The sequence below is a fragment of the Vulpes lagopus genome, chromosome 7, assembly GCF_018345385.1.
Source record: "Vulpes lagopus strain Blue_001 chromosome 7, ASM1834538v1, whole genome shotgun sequence".
NCBI classification, from domain to species: Eukaryota; Metazoa; Chordata; class Mammalia; order Carnivora; family Canidae; genus Vulpes; species Vulpes lagopus.
In genome coordinates, this window is record NC_054830.1 from 54,988,569 (window position 1) to 55,014,294 (window position 25,726).

Sequence of the window (25,726 nt, forward strand, 5' to 3'; positions counted from 1 at the left end):
AGAGGCCTTCCTTGATCATCCCTCCCACCCCTTCCAGCCCAAGTCCACACCTTCTCCGGGTCACCATGGCACCACTTTGGTTTTGTTCTGCTTGTTGCTGGGCCTCCTCTTACATCATACACCAACAGTATTTTTGGAGGGCTTAGAGGCATTAACCCATTTAACCTTCACAGTTCCTCTGCTGTATGCACCGTGGCTGTGTCCATTATATGAACAGGGAAGCTGAGGCACAGAGATATTAAGTATCTTGCCCCAGGTCACCCGGCTAGTAAGAGTCTGGGTTTGAGGAAAGTCTTGTGGGGAGGTGGGGGGCTCCAGTGTGCTGACACAGCACAGGTTAATTTCTGTCATATTGCCATCCGTTACTGGTTAACCAGGGACTGCTCATCAAGTCTCTCAGGTACAAGACAGCAGGGGCATCCTTTCGATGTGGACTCCCTGGTCCCTATGGCAGAGGAAGGTGCCAGAAGGGATCGATCACGCAGTTCCCATAGGAAGTGCCACGCATCACTTCTCTCACAGTGCATTGGCCACATGGCCCCCTAAAGGCCACAAGGGGAGGTGGGCAGCACTGATAACTCATCCCCTTGCGTCCTATCACCCTGCAGGTCACCGTGTGGGACACTTAGCAGGATATATGAGCACAAGCCCCTTTGGTCAGCATGGAGCTCTGTAAAGGAACAGGTGAATCTAGGACCACTGCTTGGCAGAGCCCCCAGGAGCACACTTGGGGTTTCACTGCATTGTCGAGGTGGCCGGGACCAGCAAGGACCTGACAGGCAGGGAACTCACGTTATCAGTGTCCAGTGCACTGGCTGTGTGCCGCCAGGAGGTCCCTGAAGGCCAGGCCATCCAGACACTTCCTTTGACCATTGTGCTCATCCTGACCCTGGAGCTCCCTGCCTGGCCCACACCGCCGACCCCAGCTCCTTACCTGTGCCTCCTGCCACCACACCTTTCCTCTCAGTTGCTCAATGAGCTCCTGGTCACTGGTCAAGGCCCAGTGAGTTCAGATTCCTTTCTCCTGGGACATCTCTGTGAAACTTGCCGGGTGGAACCAGTCCCTCCCACATTTGGTTCAGACTAGGAGCTACTCTCAAGCTGTGTTCTAAAACCAGCTGCTGCTCCCCACCTCCTGCCCTATAGCATGGAATGCTTGTAGGGAAGTCCTAGCTGGGCTCCCGCTTCAGATCTAGCCTTGCTCTTCACAGAGCAGCCAGCGGGAGCTTGGACATTGGGTCCCATCACTGCCCTGATCATTAACACACTGGGGCTTCTCATCCCACTCAGGGGAAAACCAGATTCCCCCTGTGGCCTGCAGAACTCTGTGGGTTCCAGCCTGCCCACCCTGCTGCTATGCTATCCTGTCCCAGGGCTCCTACTCTCAGCCACCCTGGAGCAGCTTTCTGGCCTTGGATCCTGCAAAACCCTTTGTCACCTCAGGGCCTTTGCATTTACTTTTGCCTCCATCCAGGAAGCTCCCTAATGACTTAGGTCACTGCCCAGTGTCACCTGCTCCGAGAAGGCCCTGAAGGCACCTGCAGGAACCCCTCCCTGCGCCCTCCAGCCATCAATTTAGTCCCTTTGTCCTTTAGACCAAGGATTAGAGCCTACCATTGTGGGGTGTTCTTGACCAGCCTCGCTCACTGCTGTCATCCTGAGCAGTACCTAGCAAAAAGTAGGCTCTGGGTACTTAATCTGTGAAGAATCCGCATTCTCATGACCTCTTGTAAGACTCTCCTTCCTGCAGTGTGTTCCACTCTCCTGCTGCCTTCTGCTCCTCCCAGGTGGAGGAGCCCATATCCTAGAAGCCTGAGATGCTATGCCACATTGTTGTATCAACACAGAAGGGGGCAGAGTGGGGAGGTCAGCCAGCCCCACCAGGGAAGCAAGCCAGGCCTGGATCGGGGCCCCATATTTGGGCCTCAAGGGACCAGGGAGGCCCAGGCTGTGGGTGGCTGACGCAGGATGCCTGAGCAGGGAGGTCCAGCCCAGCTCTCCAGTCGTTGCCACACAGGAGCACAGGCCCAAGAGGATCAGATGGCCTGATTTTCCAAGAGAAGCCAGAAATCTGGATTCTGGATTGAGCTCTCCCAACTTCTACATGTTGGCAACTCACTAGAATTCCTTCCCCTAATGTGTAGGCTAAGGAAAAGACGTCTGCAGTTTGGCTGTGGTGACCCCTGACCTAGAAGTTGAGGAAGAGGAGAGTGGGCATGGGCCCTGTGGGGGTTGGCATGGAGCAGGGCAGTGAGGGAGCATGAGCAGCCGAGTGGCTGGAGAGGCTGGGGCAGGTACAGTTCTTGGGGTGTGTGGCAGGGGTCGGGGAGCAGTGCTCTGTCCCCACATCCGTGCCAGGGCCCAGCTGGCTGGCCACCACTCCCTGCAAAACTCCTGAAGGTGATGTTAGGGTGTGTGGTCATCCTGGGGTAAAAATAGTAAGGTCACCTTGCAGCAGGAAGTCTGCTTTTGCTTGCAGGTAGGAATACAGCATGTGCTAGACGCTGCTGTCAGGAGCCCCATACTTTGTGGGGCGGGTGGATCTGCTCTTGCCCCCAGGCTTCTAGGGAATAGCAGAACACTGATCTCTACCTGCTGGGGCAAGTGGTAGGGCCCAGCTCCCAGTTAGTGGGTGACCTCACTCACCCCCACACCCTAAACCCCTGTGCAGGCCCAGGTGAGGCTCTGGGGTCGTCGGACACCCACGTTCCAAGGGTCACACATACGGCCCCCTCACACCACACTGTGAGGTCAGCCAAGCCTGTGTTGTACCACATGGATCAGCAGGAGGACTGAGGCCCAGAGGGAGGAAGAGGCCAGCCTGGGCCCCCTGCTGCCTCCCTCCACCACAGCCCCCTCTCCCCTGGAGCCCCATGGCTCCCAGTGCAGGTGGACTTACTTAGCCCTGCGGGGCCAGCCCAGCCCTTCCTAGAAACCCTGTTTGCCCAGGAAGGATCAATGGAGCACTTTCACTTCCTCTCCTAGAAATTGGAGCTAGTCGTAAGAACCTTCCATGGTGCTTACTGCATGCAGCATACCAGGCACCTGACTGTCAGGAAATATAACAAAAGTACTTGAGGCTGCTGGCAAGGTTACGTGGCTGTCAGGCTTCTCAACGGCCCAGGTAACAGGAGTGCTGACCCCAGGAGGAGTGTGAGAAGATATGCATATAGGGTGCTTAGACAGTGTGCTCAGAGTCAGCACTCAGCTTGTGTTAGAGACACCATTTACTGTTGGGGGGCAGGGGACAGGCCAGGACGTGCAGGGTAAGATGTTCCCATCTGCCTGGCAGTGACTTCTACAGAGAGGGGCTTTTGGGGGCACTGCAGAGCAGTAGGGGGAGCAGGTCCTGCTCCAGCACCCGTGGCCACGCTCCTGTGGATGGCCCAGTCCTAGGCACTATGCCTGGAGCTGGATCTGGGCAGTTCTGGGTTCCCTGTAATACGGGCTCCAGCAGAACAGAGTGGGGTACCCTGAGTACCCAGGGAGGAGGGCAAGCCGGGAGGGGGTGGAGCAGCCAGGGCTGAGCCTGTCTCTCGTCCCACCCCTAGGAAGCCTGAGAAGGGCGTCCAGTACCTCATCGAGCGCGGCTTTGTGCCTGACACTCCAGTGGGGGTGGCCCACTTCTTGCTGCAGCGCAAGGGCCTCAGCAGGCAGATGATCGGCGAGTTCCTGGGCAACCGGCAGAAACAATTCAACCGAGATGTGCTTGAGTGAGTTCTGGGGCTGGGGTCTGGGGACGTGGACCTGCACACAAGCAGTGTCAGGCTCACCCCGCCTGCTGGAACATAGACCAAGTCCTCACTGTCTGCAGAAAACCAGATTTCCAGCTCCCTGGGAACTGTTGACAGTTTGGAGAAGCCCTGCCTGTACCCCAAATCTCTCCATCCCTTCTTGAGACTGCCCTAAGTAGAAAGGACCCCATGCTTGGATCTTTGGGTTTATAAAGCAGTCGCTGTGTATGGGCCCTGCATTGTCCTCAAATACATGGAGTGAGTGTCACATCTTACTAAGTCCCTTTCACAGATGAGCCAAAGCTGCAGGACAGGACTGAATAAGGTGGGTCAAGACTTGGGGGAAGCATCTCCAGGCCCGTTGTTGAGGATTTTTCTGACCAGGCAGCTACACACTGAGACTTATGCTGGGAGCAGAAATCAGAGAGGGGTAAAGAACAAACCACTAGTAACAAGAGCAGTGCCTTGCATCCGTCCAGCCCTGCCTCATGGGATGAATGAAAACAGCCAAGGGGAGTGGGCAGAGGGCCTCCTGGGGCCAGGCGTCTCTGCCATAAGGAAGAGCCTAGCCACGTGTGTGCTCACCACATCTGCTTCCCTGGGAGGAGGCAGGCAGCTGCCTGGGCCTCTTTTACAGGTGAGGAATGGGCTGGCCTGGGTGCTCCCCACCCCCACACATGGAGGCTCATATACACACGTATGTACCATTCAGTCACACACCCACCTGCACACACAGGCACAGGCGCAGACACACAGGACACAGGGAGCCGAGGCCTTTGGCAGCAGCTGGCTGTAGCTAGCACCCAGCAGGATGGCATCTGTGCCTTTCCTTGGCCAGGCACACCCACCCGGACTACTTTCTCCCTGCTTGCCATTTCTGTTCCAGCCCTCAATTGGGAAAAGCCTGCTGCATTGTTAGCATGGTTAGTGCCCCTCTCTGCCTTAGAAACCAGCCTCAGGAAACAGTTCAGGGGAAAGTAGATGAGGTCTTTTATGAATTGGGCCTAAGACCATCTTGGGCCAGCCCCTGCAGCCATTCCTGCACTCCCCCCCCACCCCCCACCCCAGATTCCCCACCCTACCCCCCAAACTAACTGCTATAGGAAATCCGTGCATTGTTCTCCCCTATCAGAAAATAGCAGCCTCAGGAAGTAGCAGTCCTAACCCCACCCCCAACCCCCAGCCCCGACCCTCTACACCAGGCATCCAACTCAGATGCTAGTCAGCAAATACCCTGTGTGGCCCCGGCCCTCCCCCACCTGCTCTGCAGCAGCCTCGAAGGATGGTGCCCCCAGGGCCATGAGCACTCAGAGAAGGCCAAGGGCACACTACAGCCTGTTTATGCCGAAGCCCATCACACCCAGCAGAAGGAGGGCCCTGACAGGATTAGGCCCCCCATGGCTGAGGCCTCTGCAACCCCCACCAGGGGTGGCCATGGCTTTGTTACAAATAGATACACTGGACACCATGGCCCTCTGAGTGGTCCCTGGTGCAGACCCCACCTTCTTTGTTCAAGGGTCAGGATCAGAGAGGACCCAGCATGTTATGCTGGAGGGTAGTGCTAGGACAAGTGGCACCAAACAAAACCCGGTTACCAGCCACTCCTGCGAGCTCCGCTTCCCTTGGCGGATTAGCAGATGAGGCTGGCACAGGTCCTCCAAGGTGCCCCTGGAAGGACACCCGGCAAAACCCAGGCACCTCTCCCCAGACCCTTGATGTGGGAAAATGGGCTCAGTGCACAGTCACTGGCTGGCAAGTTAGCGGCCAGCCTCCACATTCTCCTGGAGAAGATGGGAGTGTGCTCCTGGCATCCCTCACAAATGAGGGATGTCTGAGAAGCCTGAGAAGACTCAGCAGTAACGTCCTGTTGTGTGCTCTGTGTAACGTGCACACTGAGCGCCATCTATTTCTGCTCCGAGGGCCTTTCTCAGGAGCAGCCATATACTCTGGCCCCTCTGTAGATAATTACACACAGAGATACAAGCACCAATGTTTTCCTATAGTTTCAGGGGATCTGTGGACTCCCCAGAAGCACAGGGGTCTTTGGGCTGTAATCTGGAGTGTTGACTGGTTGGAGGAAGCCAGGCGGAGGGCCTTTCTGGATCCCCTGGCTCTGGGCAGCTCACGGCCTGCCCTGCACTGACTCCCTGTATGCTCTGCCCTCGACAGGAAGGGCGGCAGAGGCTGTGCAGGCAGCAGACCCTGATGCAGCCTTGGTGTCTCGTTTCAGCTGCGTGGTGGATGAGATGGATTTCTCCGCCATGGAATTAGATGAAGCTCTCAGGAAGTTCCAGGCACACATCCGGGTCCAAGGGGAGGCTCAGAAGGTGGAGCGGCTCATCGAGGCTTTCAGGTTGGGGGCAGGGCAGGGCATGGGTGGGTGTCGGGAAGAGGATGGTTCCTGGCTCTGAGGCCCATGGCTTGGGGCCCAAACACCCCCTTTACCCCTGTCCCCTAAGCAGGGTCAGGTGGCCCTGAACGTGCCTGGGGAATGAGGCCCCTTCAGTGTGCCAGGTGCTGTGCTGGTTATCTCTAGAACCACACTTTTGGACAGTCTGTGTTCCTGCAGGTCCTCATGAGCATCACTCATTCATGAGTCTGTGTCGTCATTGTCTGCCCGTCTCACATAGTGACTCACCACAAGCTACACAGCCAGATGGCCTGGCTCTAACACCCACTCCACCACTTCCTAGCTGTGTGACTTTTCCCTGGTTACTTAACCTCTCTGTGCCTCATGTCCTTGCCTATAGAGTGGGGAAAAACAGAAGCCCCTACCTTAGACAGAGTGGAAGGACTGAACCACTTTGAATGTCTGGGTACACTTAGCCCAGCACCTGGTACAGCACAGAGCCCACAGTCAAGGCCGACTGCCACCCCACACTCATTCATGCTAGGAGTGTGTGCACAGTGTCTGGGTAGGATCCTCTGTGCCCATGCTAGGTGGGGGAGACACGAGTCAGCCACTGACCCAGCCTTCGGGGCCCAGCGCCAGTGGTAGGACAAAGGTGGGGAAGGAGAACACAACAGGAGGATGACTCTGGGGCCCTAGGAGGGGGTTGCTCAGGCAGTTGCAGGAGGGCTTCCTGGAGGTGGCGCCACTAATGGAGAAGACAGGATTGAAGCCCATGTTTTCTGAGCTCCGACGCTACTGCCTTAGTCATGGGCCTGCACAGTTTCTCTTCTCTGGTCTGTGCCCCTCATCCACCCCGCTCCCTGAGCCAGGCTCCTTTCATCTCAGGGTCCCTGGTAGCGGGTCCAACACTTACCATCACATCCCTGTTCCACGCAGGTGAGGAGAGTATAGCCTTAAAGCTGCCCACATCCTACCTGCCCATATCCCAATGGCCAGAATTTAGCCACCTCCTGGGCTGCATCCAGTTCCCAGGGAGATGGAGAAACATGGTCATCTCCCTCAGCAGCCATCGCCAGCCAGAGTACAGGTTGTTGAGGTATAACCAGTGTAAGGAGGAGCAGGTGTCACCCCCATTTACCAGATGTGCAAACTGAGGCTCCTGCCCAACCAACATGGTCCTGACCCTGCTCCCTCTCCCGGCCTACAGCCAGCGCTACTGCATCTGCAACCCCGGGGTGGTTCGACAGTTCCGGAACCCAGACACCATTTTCATCCTGGCGTTTGCCATCATCCTGCTCAACACAGACATGTACAGCCCCAATGTCAAACCAGAGCGGAAGATGAAGCTGGAGGACTTCGTCAAGAACCTGCGAGGTGAGCTGGCCCGGGCCCTGGGCTCTGGCGTACACCCATCCTTCGGACGCTCTCTCAGCACGCACCCAGCCAGCCACGGGGCAGAGCCAAGGGGCCAGGCTCTGGCGCACCCAGTCCTTGCCACAGGGGCCCGGGGTGAGCCTTGGTTCCAGGGACACCGCATCAATTACCCTAAAGGGTGCTGACCGCTCTCACAGGCAGTGACACACACACCTGGGTCTCATGGTGCCAGGAACCTCACACGTGGCAGAGGTGACCTTTTCAGCATGTTCTGTAAGGCTATGTGGGGGTTCGATAGATGGAGGTGGGGGGCAGGGGGCCAGGCCTGAGAAAGCTTAGGCCAGCACGGGAGGGCCTGGTACGGTCCATAGAGGCTGGATCGGGGGAGGTGAGGGAGCACAGTCTGGAGCCCAGGCACTGGGCGTCCCTGGCAGGCAGAGCCAGGCCGAGGGGCTGGCACACACCCTCCCTGTCACTGGGTTGCCCCTCCCTACCCTCGATACTCCTCGCGAAGCTGACTTGCCTTCGTATGTATGTGTTTTAGAGAAACTTTATATCACACTATAAACAGGAAGCCCGTATCATTTGCCACACTTAGGCAGTCACTCTAGAACTCAGCGGATGAAAGCACCAGAGCTAGTTCTGGCTGGGCCCCAAGGCTGAGGCACGTGGCCCGTGTTTGACGGGTGCTAAGGTGAACAGTGAGAAGGGAGGCTTCCTGGGGTCATTATGGAGAAAAGGAGTTGAAAAGGGGACAGCTGTCTCCCAGGTGGCACTGTCTTAGCTGATAGCATGTCCTCGTGTACCTGAAGTCCCTGGGAGGAAGAGGAGGACTGTGTCCCTCTCTTTGGGGGAAGATCAGAGCTACAGCAGGCTGAGGTCCCCTTCGAAAGGGTGTGGGGTACAGGTATACATATATAAATATATGTAAATATACATGTACACACATACGTGAGGAAGAAGGTGGGGAGGGGCAGAGGAAGAGAGAGAGAGAGAACCTCAGCCAGGTTCTGCGCCCAGCACGGAACCCGAAGTGGGGCCCCATCTCAACAACCCTGAGATCATGACCTGAGCCAAAATCAAGAGTCCAATGCTGAACCCACTGAGCCACTGAGGCGCCCCAAGGATGTCATATTTTTAAAAAAAGAAAAAAGCTGGTTTGAATCAGGTCCAACTTTATGAACTTGCTGAGCCATTTAAATGTACTCTTCTTGTCCTTTTTACCCCCCGTAAAAGCCCCTGTTCCGTCATCCCGTCTCCTGGGACAGGATGAGCACCCCCCCCCCCCCCCCCCCCCCCCCCCCCCCCGCCAACCCCTGCCCGGGCTTGAACTGTCTTAGCACGCCCTCTGGCGGTGGGCACCCCTGCACCAAGCTGGCTAATGGGATGCCCACCCAGAGGTGGCTGGGCTGCCCCCGTTTCCCAGCTGGGCTCCAGGACCTGAGCCATCAGGGAAGCCGAGGGGCCAGGGCTTGGTTCAGACCACTCAGACGATGGCCATTCCCTGCACTGAGCACTCATGGTGTGTGGCCCTCTGCTAGATCTGAGGGGCGCTGTGGACTACAAGGAATTTAGGTCTTAGCTAGAGTTTCTAAGAAGCTAAGGAGTCTGGGAACTTCCTTAATGGAAGTCAGCACCAGAGCACGAGAGCACAACCAGCAGATGCTTTGGTGGGGCAAGGATGTGCAGTCCTCTGTCAGCCCTATAGACTTCTTTCCTTGCAGGGCTGAGCCTGACTCTGGTTTTCCCAGAGTCCTGTGTGGGCCTAGTGTACAGAAAGCAGGCTATGTAGTACATGCTGTTGACGACCCCAGGGGAGTTTAAAGGTCTCTGTGACTTGACTGTGATTTTTTTTCTGCCTGTAAACCTCACTCCCATAATTGGGACCCTTCCTGTATGGGGGGCAACAGGAGGAACCAGAGTGATTAGCCCAGAGGGAAGAAGGCTCCGGGAAGGATGGGGTTGCTGGGTCAGGTCCTGCCAGTCAGCTACCCTCATATCCCCGCGGTCTGCAGGGCGTTCTCATCCCACTTCTCAGGGGAGCGAGCTGCTGGTTCCATCTCCCAAGCCTGGGCCATTCCCACCAAATCCCATCTTTTCCAACCAGGAACCAGGGAGCGTTCTGTTCCATCTTCCTTGTGTTCAGAAAGGTAACCAAGGCAGAGAGGGAGGGGATTCGCCCAAGATCACACAGCAAGTGCATGTCAGAGGGGGCAGGACTCTGGTCTCCCAAAGCCCACCTGGTGCTCTGCCCTGGGAAGACATCCAGCTTGTTCTTTGTAGAGGAAACCTTCCCCCCAACACCACTGGACACATTTTCTCTGGAATTGTTCACTCTGGTTCTCCTGGTAGGTCCAGCACCAGGAGTATCTCTGGGGGTTGGAAGGCGGGTGGGAGGGGAATTGTTCACCAGCACGAAAGTCAGATGACCAATGCTTTTATTTTATTGACAATCTGTTTTTAAATTCTTTATTTTTTTTAAGATTTTATTTATTCATTCATGAGTGACACAGAAAGAGAGAGGCAGAGAGAGAAGCAGGCTCCATGCAGGAAGCCTGATGTGGGACTCGATCCTGGGACTCCAGGACCACGCCCTGGGCCAAAGGCAGGCGCTAAATTGCTGAGCCGCTCAGGGATCCCCTGTTTTTAAATTCTTTAGATTGAATTTTGAATGGGTATTATCCTCACATAGTTTAAAAAAAAAAAAAGTAATACACCCAAGCAATCAGATTCCGTGGTATTTACCCAAAGGAGTTGAAAACGTATGTCCGCACAAAAACCTGCACATGGATATTTATAGCAGCTTTTTTCATAGTTGCCAAAACTTGGAAGCAACCAAGGTGTTCTTCGGTAGATGAATGGATACATAAACTGTCTCATCCAGACAACAGAATATTATTCAGTGTTAAAAAGAAATGAGCTACCAAACTGTGAGAAGACTGAAGGAAACTTAAATGCATATTACTCAGTAAAAGAAGCCAGATTGAAGAGACCACATGCTGTATGATTCCAACTATACGACATTCCAGAAAAGGCAAAACTATGGAGATACCAAAGATCAGTGGTTGCGGGGGTGGTAGGGTTGGTAGAGGGATGAGTTAGGTAGAGCCCAGAGGGGTTTTCAGGCAGTGACTCCATCTGACTCCACCATGGTGGACATGTGCCATTAATCATTTATTATCGAATGTACAACACCAAGAGTGAATCCAGTGTCAGCTATGGACTTTGAGTGAATGGCATGTCAGTATAGTTTCACTGATTATAACAAATCTTGGTGCAGGAGGTTAGTGGGGGTGGAGGGGCAGGTGTCATGGGGAAATCTCTGTACTTTTCCCTCAATTTTGCTGTGAACTTAACTGCTCTAAGCAACAGTTGTAGAAAATACTCTGTTTAAAAAAAAAAGTAGTCAAGGTCTGTAGCAGAGGCCTCCCGTCCGTCCCCGTGTGCCCAGGCTGTTTAGTCCCTGGCACCTCCCAGAGCTCCTCTGCTCACACAAGTACAAACGTGCATGACTGCTTTTACTCCCTGTTTTGCACCTCGCTTTTCTCATTTAACAAATCTAAGAGAGGGCAGCCCCAGTGGCGCAGCAGCTTAGCGCTGCCTGCAGCCCAGGGTGTGATCCTGGAGACCCAGGATCGAGTCCCATGTCAGGCTCCCTGCACGGAGCCTGCTTCTCCCTCTGCCTGTGTCTCTGCCTCTCTCTCTGTGTGTCTCTCATGAAAAAATAAAATCTTTATTAAAAAAAAATCCAAGAGAAAGTTCTCGTGTTGGTTCCCTATGGCCTTGCTCATTTTCTGGGCAGGTGTGTAGTATTCCATTGCACTCCTATGGGGCAATGGGTTAACCAGTCCCCTACTGACGGGTAAATGGGTGAGTTCCAGCCTTCCGCTATTTGAAAACCATGCTGCAATGAGTCACCTCATTTGCATACCATGTCCCGTGGGACAAATTCCCCCAAACGAATGCAGTCCGTGGCCCAGAGGGGATTTGAGTTTATAATTGTGCCAGGCAGTGGCAAGTGGCCCAGTGCAAGGGCTGAACCATGCCCGTGTCCCACCAGCAGTGTGTGAGGACAAATCCCCTTCCCACAGCCTTGCCAGTTCCCAAACCCCAGGATTTTTCCCTGCCTGCAGTCTGAGGGCTGGGGTGGGTTTGCATTTCTCTCATGAGTAGGACTGGGTTTTCCTCAGAAGTTTTTTCAAGGGATCCCTGGGTGGCGCAGCGGTTTGGTGCCTGCCTTTCGCCCAGGGCGCGATCCTGGAGACCCGGGATCGAATCCCACGTCGGGCTCCCGGTGCATGGAGCCTGCTTCTCCCTCTGCCTGTGTCTCTGCCTCTCTCTCTATCTCTCTGTGACTATCATCATAAATAAATAAAAATTTAAAAAAAAAAAAAAAGAAGTTTTTTCGAGACATAGCAGAAAGGATACGTGCCTGCTGTCAGAGCAGCCTGAGTTCAAGGCTGGGCTTCTGGGCCCCTGGCTTCCACACACATGATGTGGGCCAACAGCTGGCAGCACTGCTCAGGTGCATTGAATTCTCACTTTCTGGGAAACACCAGGGCTGCTCTGGCTTCCTCACAAGATCTCTGGGAAGTCACCTCTGCTCTTGGTGGCCTGCTTCAGAGAGGACCTCCAGCTAGGAGACTTGGTCACAGAGCTAGTAAGGGGCGAAGCAAGAACTCAGCCCAAGGTCTTTTAGCAAGCTGATGTTTATAAAGCCCTCGGAGCATGGCCAGAAGGAGGTACAGCTCCCTGCGTGCTAGTCTGGGTGGCTGTGCTAGCCTGGTCCCCTTGGAAGGATTCTGAGACAAATGTAATTGACTGAAGACTTTCCATGGCTGTGGGTCCAGAAGTCTTTGGTTCCACCGAGGACTGGGGAAAGACATCAATACTCTGACTGGGTTTAGAAACTGGCAAATGGGGGGCGAGCCTGGGGCCCAAAGCTGAGTGGTGCCACAGCCACCCAGATCCTGGGCCACCCTGACACCTAGCTGTTGTCCCCTGCCCAGGTGTGGACGATGGCGAGGACATCCCCCGGGAGATGCTGATTGGCATCTACGAGCGCATTCGCAAGCGGGAGCTGAAGACCAATGAGGACCACGTGTCCCAGGTGCAGAAGGTGGAGAAGCTCATTGTGGGGAAGAAGCCGGTATGTGGTGCCCCCGCATCCTTGGCTCCCTCACTCCCACCCGCCCCTGCTCCATGTAACACCAGGCCTACTTCAGTGGCTTCAGCTCCGGGCAGTGGCCCTGATGCCATTTGGAACTCGGTTCCTTAGGGGTGGGGGGGTTACTTTAGGTTTCAGGTGGCTCCAGCTACTTGGGATAACAACTATTGGCTCTGGGTCGTATTTTAAGAGAGCCTGAGGCTCTTAAGAAACCAATGGCCAGAGTCATGCAGGGTTTCCCTGGTGGACCACCTTCATTGTGCCCTGAGGGCTCTGGCCGCCAGAAGGTCTCCCCAGCTACGTGTGTGGTGTGTCTGGACAGAGGATATGGAACATGCCCCAGGGCAAGTGCTCACCTACTTGGATATCATCCCATTAGCTCTCTCCAGGCCCAGGCACAGTTTTTGGATTAATATCTTTTTTTGTTTAATGTTTCCTACATAGATTGGATCCCTGCACCATGGGCTTGGCTGTGTGAGTATCCTTCTGCTTTTACATTCTGGCTGATACCCACCCCACCCCACCCCCGGAGCAGGGTGAGGGACGGGGGCGGGGAGGGGGGTCCTTTGTTCACATCTCTGCATCCCCTAGCTCCCAGATCCACCGTCCTGTTTGAATTAATTTCTGGAGCGATGGGAAATTTGATTTTCATAATTATCCCAGCCTCAGATCTCTGCAGGCCCAGAGACAGCGGCCACATGGGGAGGGTTGTGCTGTCAGGCCAGAGCAGTCTTCTTCTCTCTCATCTGGACCCAGCTGAACGCTGAGGCTAATGCTTGTCCTCAGATCCCGAGGCCCCGTGCCTGAAGCAGACCATCCCTCCCACGTCGCCCACGCTCTGCCCACCCCCGTCCCCCAACACTTCACTGCTCAAGGCCATTGCCTCGAGCAAGTTTTCCTGCTCACCCCAGGAGTGCCTGGACCCAGGGCTAGCCTGGCAGTCACCTGGCATGTTCATGTGTCTGTCTTTACCTCTCACCAGGCAGCCGTGTGCTGTGAGAGTCAGCGTCACAAACCTGTCTGCTCCCCCTTCTTCCCATCTTTCCCTAAGGAGAGACCGCTGGATACCACTGTGACATCCTCACCCACCTCTCTGACCCCACCTCCCACCGTCCTCTCCCCTTCACGCTTTTGCTCTGAACAGTGCCTTTCCCTGAGCATACTAGCCTGGGCCCAGTGCTCCCTCCCCTCTTGTCTTCCTGATGTGCTAAGCCAGGGCATCCCTCCACCAGGACACCTGTTGCAGAGTAAACCCTCCCTGCCATCACACGACCCGGCACATCCTGGCCCTTTACTAACTTGCTGTCTCTTGTGTGATCCTGGGTGCTCTCACAGCCACAGCTGGGCCTCCCTAACGGCTTGTCACCACAAGCCCTTCGACACCATACAGGTTGCACCTGGCCTTGAGAGTGGCTTGGGCTTCGGCAGGGTTGGGGCTCACATGAACCCATGCCTCCCATGGGTTCGGGGCCTCAGACAGGGTTTTTCAGACATCAGAACCGTCGAGATTCTCTAGGAACAGCCCGGAATCCGCTCCCAGCTCTGCACCTTCCCACTTGTGTGGCTGAGACAAGCTGCTCAACCACTCTGTGCCTCAATTTCCTCGTCTAGACTAGACACACTCTTGGAGAAACCTTTGCAGAGACTACCAGGCTAACGTCTGTGATGGACACTTGGTGGGGACCCAGAGATCATGAATTTCTCAGTGAGGGTGGAGGAGCTCCCATATGAGTGTGATACTTTAAGAAGTCTGGACCTGTCTGCAGGAAAGGAAAGGAAGCATCATAAGAAGCAGGGGCATGTTCCACGGCCTGTCAGGAGAGCTCCTGAACAAGAGTGGGGGAAGATTGCTGAGTCCAAACATGTCTGCTCTGCTGTGCACAGTTGGCAGGAGAGGGTGTTTTCAAATGCCAGGCCCACAGGCTGGGGGTTGAGTCTGTAGGATGGACTTGCATGCGACCCGGGCTCTAGCAGAGGGGCAGGGGGCTGACGGCAGTGCTTCCCACCCCACACAGGTGCTCTCTCTGCCCCACCGGAGACTGGTCTGCTACTGCCGGCTCTTCGAGGTTCCAGACCCAAATAAGCCCCAGAAACTCGGACTGCACCAGCGAGAAATCTTCCTCTTTAACGACCTGCTGGTGGTATGTGGTTTCCCACAGCGTGCCATGGCTGGGAGCGTGGCTCAGGGCAGCCTTGACCTGCAGCTCTGCTCCCCGTGAGGTCATGTCTGCCTGCACTCGGGGAGAGGCACATGCGTGGGTGGGGTGCAGGCAATGGGGGTGGAGTGAGCCCTGTGGTCTTTGGGTTAGAGGAGGGAGAGTCAAACTCACAGTGCTACCAATGGAAATAGGGCTTCAATGGCTTATGTAAAAGTCCAGAAGGGGATCGGGGCCTTCAGCCCCGACTCTTTCTAGAGGCTTAAACTGAGTCAGCAGGACTCCTTGTGAGGCTGTCTCTAGGCTGTGTGGGCCCCCTTCTCTTGGCAGCCTCTGTCCAAGAAGGGAATGTCAGCCTTGGCAGCTGCAGGCTGACTCCTGCCCCCCTCCCTTGCATCCCCGGCCTCCAGTGGTATTCTCTTCATAGGAGTCTGAGCACAGGTCTCACTGCTTCCCAGGGCTGTGCCTAAGCCACTCAGGGGGTCCAGGCAGGTGCGGTGCTGTCTCATTGGCTAAACCTGGGTCACCACTCACTTCACAAAATTTCTGAAGATGGCAGACAGGCAGTTCCCCAAAGGGAAACTGAGGAAATCTTGCCCAGAAAAAGGTGGCATGGATGCCTAGCCACTTGCGCTAACGGTGCCCCTGCAGACAGCAGGGAGAACCTATTCTCTGGGTGTCTGTCACCCACGGCACACGTGTCTTGCTAGAGGTCTTTGTCCCTCATCCCTACCTGCTTGAGGACTAGCTGCTCCTCTCTGATTACTGAAGTTGGAATCTGGACCTGTGGTTTTCTTTGTTAAGAGTCCCTGACCTCAAGCAAGTTACTTCAAACTTCTGAGCCTCTGTTTCCTCCTCCAGAACTAATCTTTCTGGCAGTTCCAGGGCTTGGGTGGGTCCTGTGCTTGTCACGTCTTTGCTAGTTTGAGGCTTCACTGCCAGCCAGGATAACACCTAGGACTTGTAGAAACAGAAGTCAGCATCCATGTCAGGATATGCATGGGCATGCAGCCCTTTCCAGCTGCCCCAGAGGCCTCCTGACCTGCATCCCCAGCCTCTGGATTGCTGAAAGTGTTCTGACACTGGGCCCATTTAGAATCCAGAGCTCCCAGAGCTGCCCCTGGGCAGTGCAGACGATGTGACTCAGCCTCTGTCTCTGGCTACCCCCAGGTTACCAAGATCTTCCAGAAAAAGAAGAACTCCGTGACATACAGCTTCCGACAGTCCTTCTCCCTGTACGGCATGCAGGTCCTGCTCTTTGAGAACCAGTGTAAGTCTGTGCTGGGGGCCTGCCACGGCCTGGCCATGAGCATGTGCACTGGAGCACTCCTCCACACATAGCCGTGTGCCAGGTGACAGGAGCCAGTGTGGCAGCTCTCACCTTGTAGTCAGGAAGCGCTGCACTCCCCAGTGACCTCCCCTTCTGCCTGGTTCCCCTAGGACATCATCCCGGGGTGGCTCTCCCTCACATGCTCTTATTCCCAGCCTATCAGCTGAGAGCAGCAATAACTGGGGAGAATTTAATAACATTGTACATGATGGTTATCACATTTACTTTTTCTGCTCCCTCTTACAGGTGGTAAGATTTCTTAATTTAGGGCAGCGTGAATTTATGTCAATAAAATGTTGCCAGGAAAGTGTTGAGTAAATGTTGTAGGTGAAAAAAAAAATGTTGTAGGTGATATGCACACCTAAGCAAGCAAACAGGTGAAGGTTATGCCTTTGGGGCTGCAGAGGACACGATCTCAGCCCTGAGTGGAGAGCCTGGGCTCAGATGCTGCTCTGGCTCCTAACAACTGTGTGACGTGGCTATGTAGTGTCTCTGGGCTGCACTCTCTTTGTCTATGAAGTTGGGATGATGGCAGTGCCCACCTTGTAGACTTGGGTGAGTCCGTGCACATGAAGTGCTTAGAACAGCTCCTAAAACAGGAAGCACTCGGCCAAGATTTTTTCTGAGGTGCTGTTGGAAAGTTCCTTTGGGTATGAGTGGGCCAGGGAGCCTGGGGATATCGTGGGTGGGGAGCTGACACATCCCCCGACTTTTTCCTTTGACCGGATTCTTCTCCAAAACCCAAGCCTTTCCGCCTTTCCTCTCTCTCTCTCCCTGTCACATCCGTGTTGGAGGCCCCTGCGTTGCAGGCTGAGCCAGGCTCCTGAGATGGGGATAGGGATTGGGTCCTGCTGCCCTGCGGTTCTGAACTGCTCCGGGGGAGGCCTGCCCCAGTGGAGTGTCATGGTGTCTCCCACAGTGGGGAAACCCTTGTCCTCTCCCACAGGTCCCATCTGATCAGCTTTCCATCAACAGATTGAGCAAGTAGCAGGGACCTGTGGCTGGGCCATCCCAAACCATGCGTCCTGAAGGCTTGGGGCTCCTTGCCACAAGGAGCCCAGGATGCCAACCCCATCATCTCCCCGTCTCCTGCTGCTCTGTCTGCTACCCCTCAGGCCAGAAGGTTTCCACCAGGTGGCCCTAGGGAGGGTGGTGGCACCCCATATCATCCTGACCAGCAGGTCCCCTCTGGAAGAGGCTGTGGTAGTGATGCTCACAGCAGTGGACCCCACCAGGCTGAATCCTCAGGCACAAGTTGTGCCATCATCATTTTTAGATTCCCAGGGCTTAGCCCTCAGTCCTGGACACAAGGGGCTGGCAAGAGCCCCAGAACTGACACTGACATTTCTGTGGGACCTGCCTTCATACCAGGGATCTCAAAGTGGTAGCTGTGGGCCAGTCCCAGCTCAGTTATGTTATATTCATTCCATTTATAGATTTGTTTTAACTCATCAAGCTGATACTTCAATCTTCCTATCAAAATTTTAATTATTTATAACTTCTCTTAAAAACTGAGGTTTGGCATTGCCAGGCCCACATTCCCATGTGGTGGTCTCGGACTGTACGCCCCTCTCCCCACTCGCTCGGTTGCTTGGTCTCATGTGGTTTGCTTCCTGCATTTAAGGAACATGTTCAAGCTTCCAAGTATTTGAGTTCCCAGCCTTGACTGAGGTCTGAGCCAAAGTGGGATTGGTGTCTGAGCCAAGAACCTGCAAACACCCAGTAGCTGATGCTTAATTCCCACTGAGGAGAGAGGTACTCCAGGGGACCAAAGCCACAGAGACCCTATAAGCTTAGAAGTGGCACCAGGCAGGTCTGTGCAGAATGATGCTGCCCTCAGCATAGAGTGCATTGGGCATGGTGCGCCCATGACGTGTCCAAGGGAACTGAGGGTCTGGAGGCCATTTGGCAGAGAGCAGAGCTCGGTATACCTTCGGAATTGTCCAAGATGACCAGATAAAACTCCCCACCCAGCACAGCACACCATTTCCGACTCCTCCTGGACTCCACCCCTGGCTACTCTCCAACCTTCAGGCAGTGACCAAGGACCTTGAATGGAACGGTCCAGGCTCCATGACCTCCAGGTCAAGGAAAAATGGGGTCCTTGGCCTCCACTCAGATCAGCCACATCTGTCTCCGACTTATAGGCAGGACAACACAGACCCAAGTTGGGAGATGAGGATTTCCCAGCAGTCTCTGTGGTCTGCTCTGTGGATGCTTTGCCTTCCTGGCTAGACACGTCTGCTGAGAGCCTGGTTCCCAGACTTCTTAATATTTTCTTGACCAGAAGAGAGATTGCAGAGATCACATAGGGACCCATGGATTCTTCTCTTCTCCTTCTCCTTTGCAGACTACCCCAATGGCATCCGGCTCACATCTGCTGTCCCCGGAGCCGACATCAAAGTGTTAATAAACTTTAATGCTCCCAATCCTCAAGACCGAAAGAAGTTCACCGATGACCTGCGGGAATCCATTGCAGAAGTACAGGAGATGGAGAAGCACAGGATAGAGTGTAAGTGGCAGGCCCTGTGTACCAGAAGAGCCAGCAGCCCCAGCCTCTGTGGGTCCAGAGAGATGAGGTGCCCTGGCCTTGCCTGTCCTTCCCACAACCCTGTGACAGGACAGCCCACCTGCCTGGGCCAGAGGAGGTGGCCTCCCTGTGAGAGCCAGGGCTTCCAGCAGCCCAGGCCCATCCTGCTATGGGACCACATGGCATACCCTGCGAGGGCCCTGGTTTCCCAGCTGTCCCAGATAAAAGAGTTCCCAGGTTCTGGAGCTGAGCCCTTTGCACTTGGGTGTGGTTATTATTTGTGTTCCATATCAGGGCCCAACTGACTGAGAAGGTCACAGCCGAGCTCTTCCCCTGGGTTCCATCCAAGCTGGTTATAATCCTTTCCTCTCCTGGTTCCAGGCCTCACTCCCTGGAGACAGTGGCTGTGCCCACCTCTGGCCCCATCCAGGGCAAGGCCAGGTTACCCCTTGCTCATCTCAGACACAGACCAGTCTCCCTTGTCAGCCCTCGAGCCTACAAAGCGATGGTGTTTCCTGCAGACCCAAGGCCCGCGCCTCTCCAGCCTCCCTTCCAGGGTTTCCTCCTGATTCCCTTTTGTGAAAGACAGCATTGATACCCCCTCTTTCCTAAGGCAGCCCATGCCAGGCAGATGGCAGCTGGGTGCGATGCCAAGCCTGCACGCAGGGCCCTGGTCCCTTGCCCACCCTGGGCCGTGCTCTGCTCACTGGCCCTTCACTCCATCTGTTTCAGCTGAGCTTGAGAAGCAGAAGGGCGTCGTGCGGCCCAGCATGTCCCAGTGCTCCAGCCTCAAAAAGGAGTCGGGCAACGGGACACTGAGCCGGGCCTGCCTGGACGACAGCTATGCAGGCGGTGAGGGCCTCAAGCGCAGCGCCCTCAGCAGCTCCTTGAGGGACCTCTCAGAAGCGGGTAAGAGCCGGGCCGGGCCTCCCTTTCTAGCCCAGCGCATGCAGGACTCAGACCGGGCAGCGGGGCACACGTCGTGTGACAGGAAGGCACGGTGGTGGCGGCTGGCGGCGGCCATCCCCAAACCGTAGTGACATCTGACCACTCAGAGCGGGTGTCCCCTGGAGGCCTAAGGAAGCAGGACCCACTCATTAAGGCAGAGCAGCCAGGAGGTTACCCCCACTCTCCCTTTCTTCTTCTAGGGGTTACGTTTATTCTTTTATTTATTTTCTGGAAACTGCTCTCACACAGAGCGAGCCAGGCCCCGCTGATGGATGTGTCCCTTGTCCTCTGTGCTGCCGCGTCCCTGTGTTTTATGCTGATGAATGAAATAGAGTGAAGCCCTCTAAACTGTGTCTGGAAACCCCCTGTCCCGCTGTCCCTGGTCTTGCTTCCCTCATAGAGGTCTCCCTTCCCGGGGAACCCAGGCCTCCCCATCCAGCCCAGAGGCAGTGGCCACAGCTGCCCTGGGGTGTCAGGGGAAACCCCCAGCAGAACTGTGATTTTTGTTGCTGTTTCTTTGTTTCTGTGTGTGTTTATTTGCTGCCAGCCTCTTAACCCCCAAGCAAGCAGCATCTTTCAAGCCTCCCAGATTTCCCAGGGCAGGGGGTGCGCCTAGAGCATCAGGGAGCTTCTACGGGCAGCCCTCGCCCAGCCAGGTCCTCTGATCTGGGGCCAGCCGCCCCTGAGTGTTGCTCCGGCCTGCTTTGCCTGCAGTGCTGTCAGAGGAGCTGTGGAGTGACGTCCGCCTGCCCCCCACATCACATCCAACCAGGCAGCTTCTCCAGGGAGCAGACTTGGGCTACAGTGGAACAGAGGTTGCAGGATGTTGGCACACAGAGGCACACAGCTATGCCAGCCCTGTAGGCCCTACCTGCCTTGAGGCCCTGGGTATCCCAGCTTTAGGAGCCTGATGAGAGGCCCTGGTTTGTTGGAGAAGACCCTCTCAGGCCGAGACCAGCACCCTCCCCTCCCAGGGGCTCACCCGCCCCACCCCACCCCACCCCAGACATCACCACGTGTGGCCACCTCTGGGCCCCACTACGAGAGCCTGCTCAGGACTCCATCCCATACCTGCCCTCCAGCAGTGCTGCCTCCCTTTGGCTTATTCATTTCCCAGAAATTTTTTCTCATTTTTTTTCGCTCTTTTTCTTCTTTTTTTTTTTAAGTTGGATTTTTTCCTTTGCTTTTTTGTCTTGTCATTTTTTTTTTTCCATAGTAAAAATCAGAAATCCATTGCCCGCATGAGGGTTAATCCAGAGTTTCTCAACCCCAGCACTATTGACATCGAGTGCTATGGGGGGCTTTTCTGCCCCCTGCAGTTTGTTTAGCAGCATCCCTGGCCTCTACCAATGACATGCCAGGAATACCTCCCCCGGTCAGTGATGTCTCCAGAAATTTCCAATTGTCCTCGGGGGGGTCAAGGGGGACAGCAAAAAAAAGATCACCCCTTGTTGGCAAAACTGACCCTGGTTGAGAACCACTGGTTTTCCCTATAGCTTGTTAAACCCAGCTAAACGTGACTGGACTGCTCTGGGCCTCTGCAGGCTGGGTGCTGGGGCCTCTGTTTGAGTTTGTGCAGTGAGGCAAGCGTTGGCCTCTCTGTTCCTTGATGTAGCACCTAGAGGGCTGAGGGGTCTTGTGCAGCCGCTCAGATAACAGTGGCTCTGTCAAAACCGAGGCTCCCAACATGGCCTCAATGGCCTTCATGGCCGAGCTCCTGGGAGTCAGATAGAGCCACATGCCCAGGCCCATGGCCACAGGAGAGACAGAGCTCTGAGGTTTGGCTGCTTTCCATTTATTGTTACTGTTGCCATCATCATTTGGGCATTCTGAGCTCAAAAAACTCTAGGGATGGAGTCTTCCTGGGAGACAATGAAAAGAATCCCCAGGGAAGAAAGCCCCCTCTGCCCAGGAAGCTTGGTGGCCAAGGCAAGGGGTGTTTGAGAAAGCTGCCACGGCCCCAGAATAGGAATGGGCCACCTGTGATCTCCAGAGGGAGACTGGCCAGGGTTGGCATCCATCCTGGAAGATGCTGGGCTCAGCGGCTGGAGATGGAATTCTATGCTCTGGACTGGGTCAGGGTACAGCTTTCCAGAGGAAGCGTCACTCCACCCAGTGTGGCCCTCACCAAGATAAGCTTGTGGAGAAGAGACCAGGCCTCAGGGCACCTTCTTCCCTCAGAAAAGCTAGCACTCAGTGGTTGGCATGTCACCATTCCAAGAGCAGCTGCCCTGGATCTGTGATCACACATCATTCCAGGAGACCACACATCTCAGACATTGACCTTGGAGACCCAAGAGACAGCTACAGTTTGGCGCACTAGGAGGCCTCCAGGAACCCTCCCCTGCCCCCCCCCAGGATCCCCTGCTGTTCTGAGAGGTAGAGGGAGGGGTCCAAGCTGTGAGGCCTCTCCCAACACTCTCCATGTGGTCTTCCTTTGCCTGGGAACTGTGTTCGTTTCAGTGGCACCAAACGCCCTGCTGACCTGAGACCAAGGACCAGGGACACAGGTGTGACTGGGCCTTATCCCCTGGCGCAGGTCAGTCAAGTCATGGTGGACACTAACCCTAAGCGCCCTACCTCCTCCTGCCCTTCCTGATCAAACTACTCTACACCAGTCTCCGGAGAGAGGATGTCTCCCAGAAGCCAATAGGACCCGCCTGCCCCTGTCATTGCTCCAGGTCTTAGCTAGAGACCTGCCATGTCCTGTACCAAGGCAGCCCTCTCAGGGGAGAGTTAGCAGCTCCTGCCACTGGCCAGTGTCCAAAGCAGCACCCACTCGGCCCCCAGCACTGTTAAGGGCCACAGAGTGAGACCCTGGGTCAAGAGAGCCCTTGCTGCCTCCTGTGCTGACCCTGAGAAGCAGGGGAAGGCTGTGAAGAGCCGTGCTGGGAGCCCTTTCTAGACATGGTTCCTGATCCTACCCCTGGTTGGCCTGGCAGGGCCTGATCTGGTTCTGGGAGAGGCACTGGATGAGGGCTCACCTGTGGCTAGTGCAAGATCCCCAGAGGGAGTGTACCGGGAGACAGAGCGCAGGTGAGGGATAGCCTGGATGCACGGGCAAGAGCCACCATTCTGGCATGCTTCACCTCCATTAGTATGTGGGGTGTGCCTGCGTGTGCACACCCAGACATGGGTCTGCAGTCAGCAGGTGCCTGTGAGAAGGGGCTCTGGGACTGGACTGCAGAGCGCTCCTATAGGGATACCCCACATCTCCTGCTGATTTGAGAAGTTGAAAAGATGAATTCTAAGAGACTTAACATCACTCAAAGACATCCAAGATAAAGCTGTCCTAAGTCGTGCCCACATGGGGCAGAGGGAGGAGCAAGAGGAGGGGAGTTTTGCTCCACTGGGAGAAGCAGGCCAGCCAGACAACACTGCTGGGCACTGGCAGGGGGTGGGGGCTGGAAGGATGGGGTGGGCGACTGGCCTTCCTCTGTCTCTGGCTTTCAGTCAAGGGAGTCCTCTAAACTGACTTTAAAACCCCAGAGACAGCAGAGACCTGACTATCAGCATTTCTGCATGGTGCAATGATCTCCTGAGTGTCTGGTGATCATGTCCAGCCCACTTGGAGGAAGGGGCATGCCCATTTTACAGATATTGAAACTGAGGTAAAGAATCGAAGGAGCAAAAAAAAAAAAAAAAAAAAAAAAAAAAGAATCGAAGGAGCACCAGGTGGGGCCACCTCTCCAGCCAAAGAGCCTCCTCCTGCTCCATGAGACAAAAAGCAGGAAGGAAGAAGGTCAGCCCCTCTTCTCACACCAGCTGAAAGATATGTGACCTTCATTTTTCTTCCAGCTGGGAATAAGGGCCGGGTCCTGTTTGATTCTCCCTGGACCTCAGCAATTGGTGGAAAACAGTCTTGCCCTAATCTATGTGGCCCTGTCCTGAGCGAGCACTGAGGCCCTCTTACACGTGCCAGAGTCAAGCAAAGCTCCCAGCTGGACTCAGGTTCGGAGGTTGACAGGCAAAGCAAAGGGACCGGATGTTCCCGCACATCTGCTGCGGTATGTCCAGGATCAAGGCTCTATCCCAGGCACAGTCCAGTACATTCAGATGCCAGATGAGGCCTGAAGGACCCACAGACGATGCTCTCCACCCAGCACAGGGCTAGGGTGTAGGCCTCAGAGAGGCAGGTAGCAGGCTGCTAGGCTCGGCCCGGGTTCAGCTCAGAAGGCAGTGCGGCCAAGCTTCCGAGCCCCAGAGGTGAACAGGCAGACCTGGGTGTGAATCCTGCTTGCTGTGGGAACTGGGCCAGTCAGCCCACCAAGCAGAGTATGTGTCTCTTCCTTGGCATGGACACCTGTCCTGCACTGCTACGGGCTTGATACAGAGAACGACCGTGCTCGGCTCATGGCCAGGGCTGCCTGGATGGAAGCTTATAGGACGTCAAGTGGGAGGCCCCTTCTCTGTTCTCTCTTCCCATCTGCTTTCCTGAGAGCCGGTCAGAGACTGGCCCCCGAAGCTTGGGCACCCACCATTCCGGCCATCCGCGATGTCCTGCAGAAATCCGTGGAGATGGCTTCTTGAGGGACTGTGGAGGCCAGCACTCACCCTGGGCATCCAGAACCTAGAAGAAGACACAGCTGTCCTCTCACATAGTCAATGTATATTGAGTGCCTACTGTGTGCCATGTGCTGGGGATATTAAAAAGCCATTGGTAGGGAGCACACACAGCCGAGGGAATGCTTATAGCATCCGGGGGGGTGGTGCCCACAGAAGGGAAGCAGGACCCTGGGCCCTCTGACCCTGACCAGGGCACTGCACAAACCAAACAACAGTCTCCAGAGGCACCAGCACATTTGAGCTACCCAGGAGGAAAAGACAGGACGCCAAGTTGAGTCTCCTCCTAACCATCAACCCCACCCTGCCTGCGAGGGGGGAGATGTATATGTATGAATATGCATATACATACGTATATGAAATCCACGGACAGTCAGGGCTGTGCAGGACCACATTTTGTTTGTTTTGAGCCATCAGAGAAACTGCCCCTGTCCCGTCGTCCCCCGTTGGCAGGTGGCTGGGCTAGCCCTACCTGTGCGAACGCCTCAGCCCACCTGGAGGCACCCCCTCCCCCCAACAGACTGCTAGTCTAGGAGAAGAGGTATAAAGCCGGGGCTTGTTGAAGGAGATTTTTTTTTTCTTTAAACCCCCACCCTCCCTTTTTTTTTTTTTTTTTTTTTTTTTTTAATACTTGTTACTGCCCTGCCGCCGGCTTCCCTGCGGAGCCCGCCCTCCGACCCTCACCTGGGTCCGCGGTGGCACCGCGGCGGCGGCGCAGCGGCTCAGGGCCAGGCAGGCGGCGGCCCGGCCTCGTGTCCGTGTCTAACCTCTGGTATTGCATGTTCTGGGCAGGGAAGCGAGGGCGTCGCAGCAGTGCGGGATCGCTAGAGAGCAATGTGGAAGTAAGTAGGAAGCGCCTACGTCCAGCTGGCTGTCGTGTGTTGCCTCCCCAATCCTCGGTTTATATCTGTTGTCTTTTCCCCCCGTTTTTGTTTTGTTTTGCTCTCCCCCTTCCCGGCACAGAGGCGCAGACACGCCCGGCCCCCTGCCTGCCTCAGCCCGGTGCATGCCAGCTTCTCCCGCCTACATCGCCTGTGCCTCTCACCGCTTGTTGGGGCGGGGTCTGGGGGGGTGGTTCTGGATGGATTCTGTGTTTTAGTTCCTGCTTAACCCTGCTCCCCCCACCGTGGCCCCGAGCATGGTTAACATTGGCTTCCTGGCACCCTCCACCCCCGCCGCCCCGGGGTCCCTACCTGCCGGTGCTGCTCCTGGGCGGGAGGCACCGCCGCCAGGCGCCCATGCACCCTCCACCTGTGCTGTCCGGGGTGGTTTTGCCAATCTCTTGACTTCCATGCTCCGCCATCCCCATCGCTTCCTTCCTGGAGTTTCGATTGCTGTGTGCCTGCAGTCAGGGCACCATGGACTTGCTTAGCTAGCTTGGGGGAGGAGAGCCGTGAGAGAAAGAAAACCTCAGTGTGGATTTCATGAGATTTCATTCATCTTCCAACCATCTCTATATATTACTGTTCACATCTTAACCTCAGCTTGCAGACCTTTTTGTTTCCTTCTTTTTCCTTGTTTGGTTTGCAGTAGGTAGCTGCAGTGAAATGCCTAGGCACCCCCCACCCACC

At 55.4% G+C, this 25,726-nt stretch overlaps 1 protein-coding gene across 12 annotated transcripts in view; it reads left to right on the forward strand.

Annotated features, from left to right (window-relative positions):
• IQSEC1 (IQ motif and Sec7 domain ArfGEF 1) overlaps window positions 1-25,726 on the forward strand; it is a 377,994-nt gene that overhangs the window by 347,243 nt on the left and 5,025 nt on the right. For 10 of the 12 annotated variants that reach the window (XM_041761602.1, XM_041761608.1, XM_041761606.1 and 7 more), the window contains 10 exons: window positions 3,552-3,713; window positions 5,965-6,087; window positions 7,295-7,461; window positions 12,471-12,610; window positions 13,073-13,102; window positions 14,644-14,769; window positions 15,955-16,054; window positions 18,465-18,626; window positions 19,377-19,553; window positions 24,948-24,997. In XM_041761602.1, coding sequence (XP_041617536.1) covers window positions 3,552-3,713; window positions 5,965-6,087; window positions 7,295-7,461; window positions 12,471-12,610; window positions 13,073-13,102; window positions 14,644-14,769; window positions 15,955-16,054; window positions 18,465-18,626; window positions 19,377-19,553; window positions 24,948-24,997 — 1,237 coding nt within the window. The other 2 variants (XM_041761609.1, XM_041761610.1) reach the window with 2 other exon arrangements.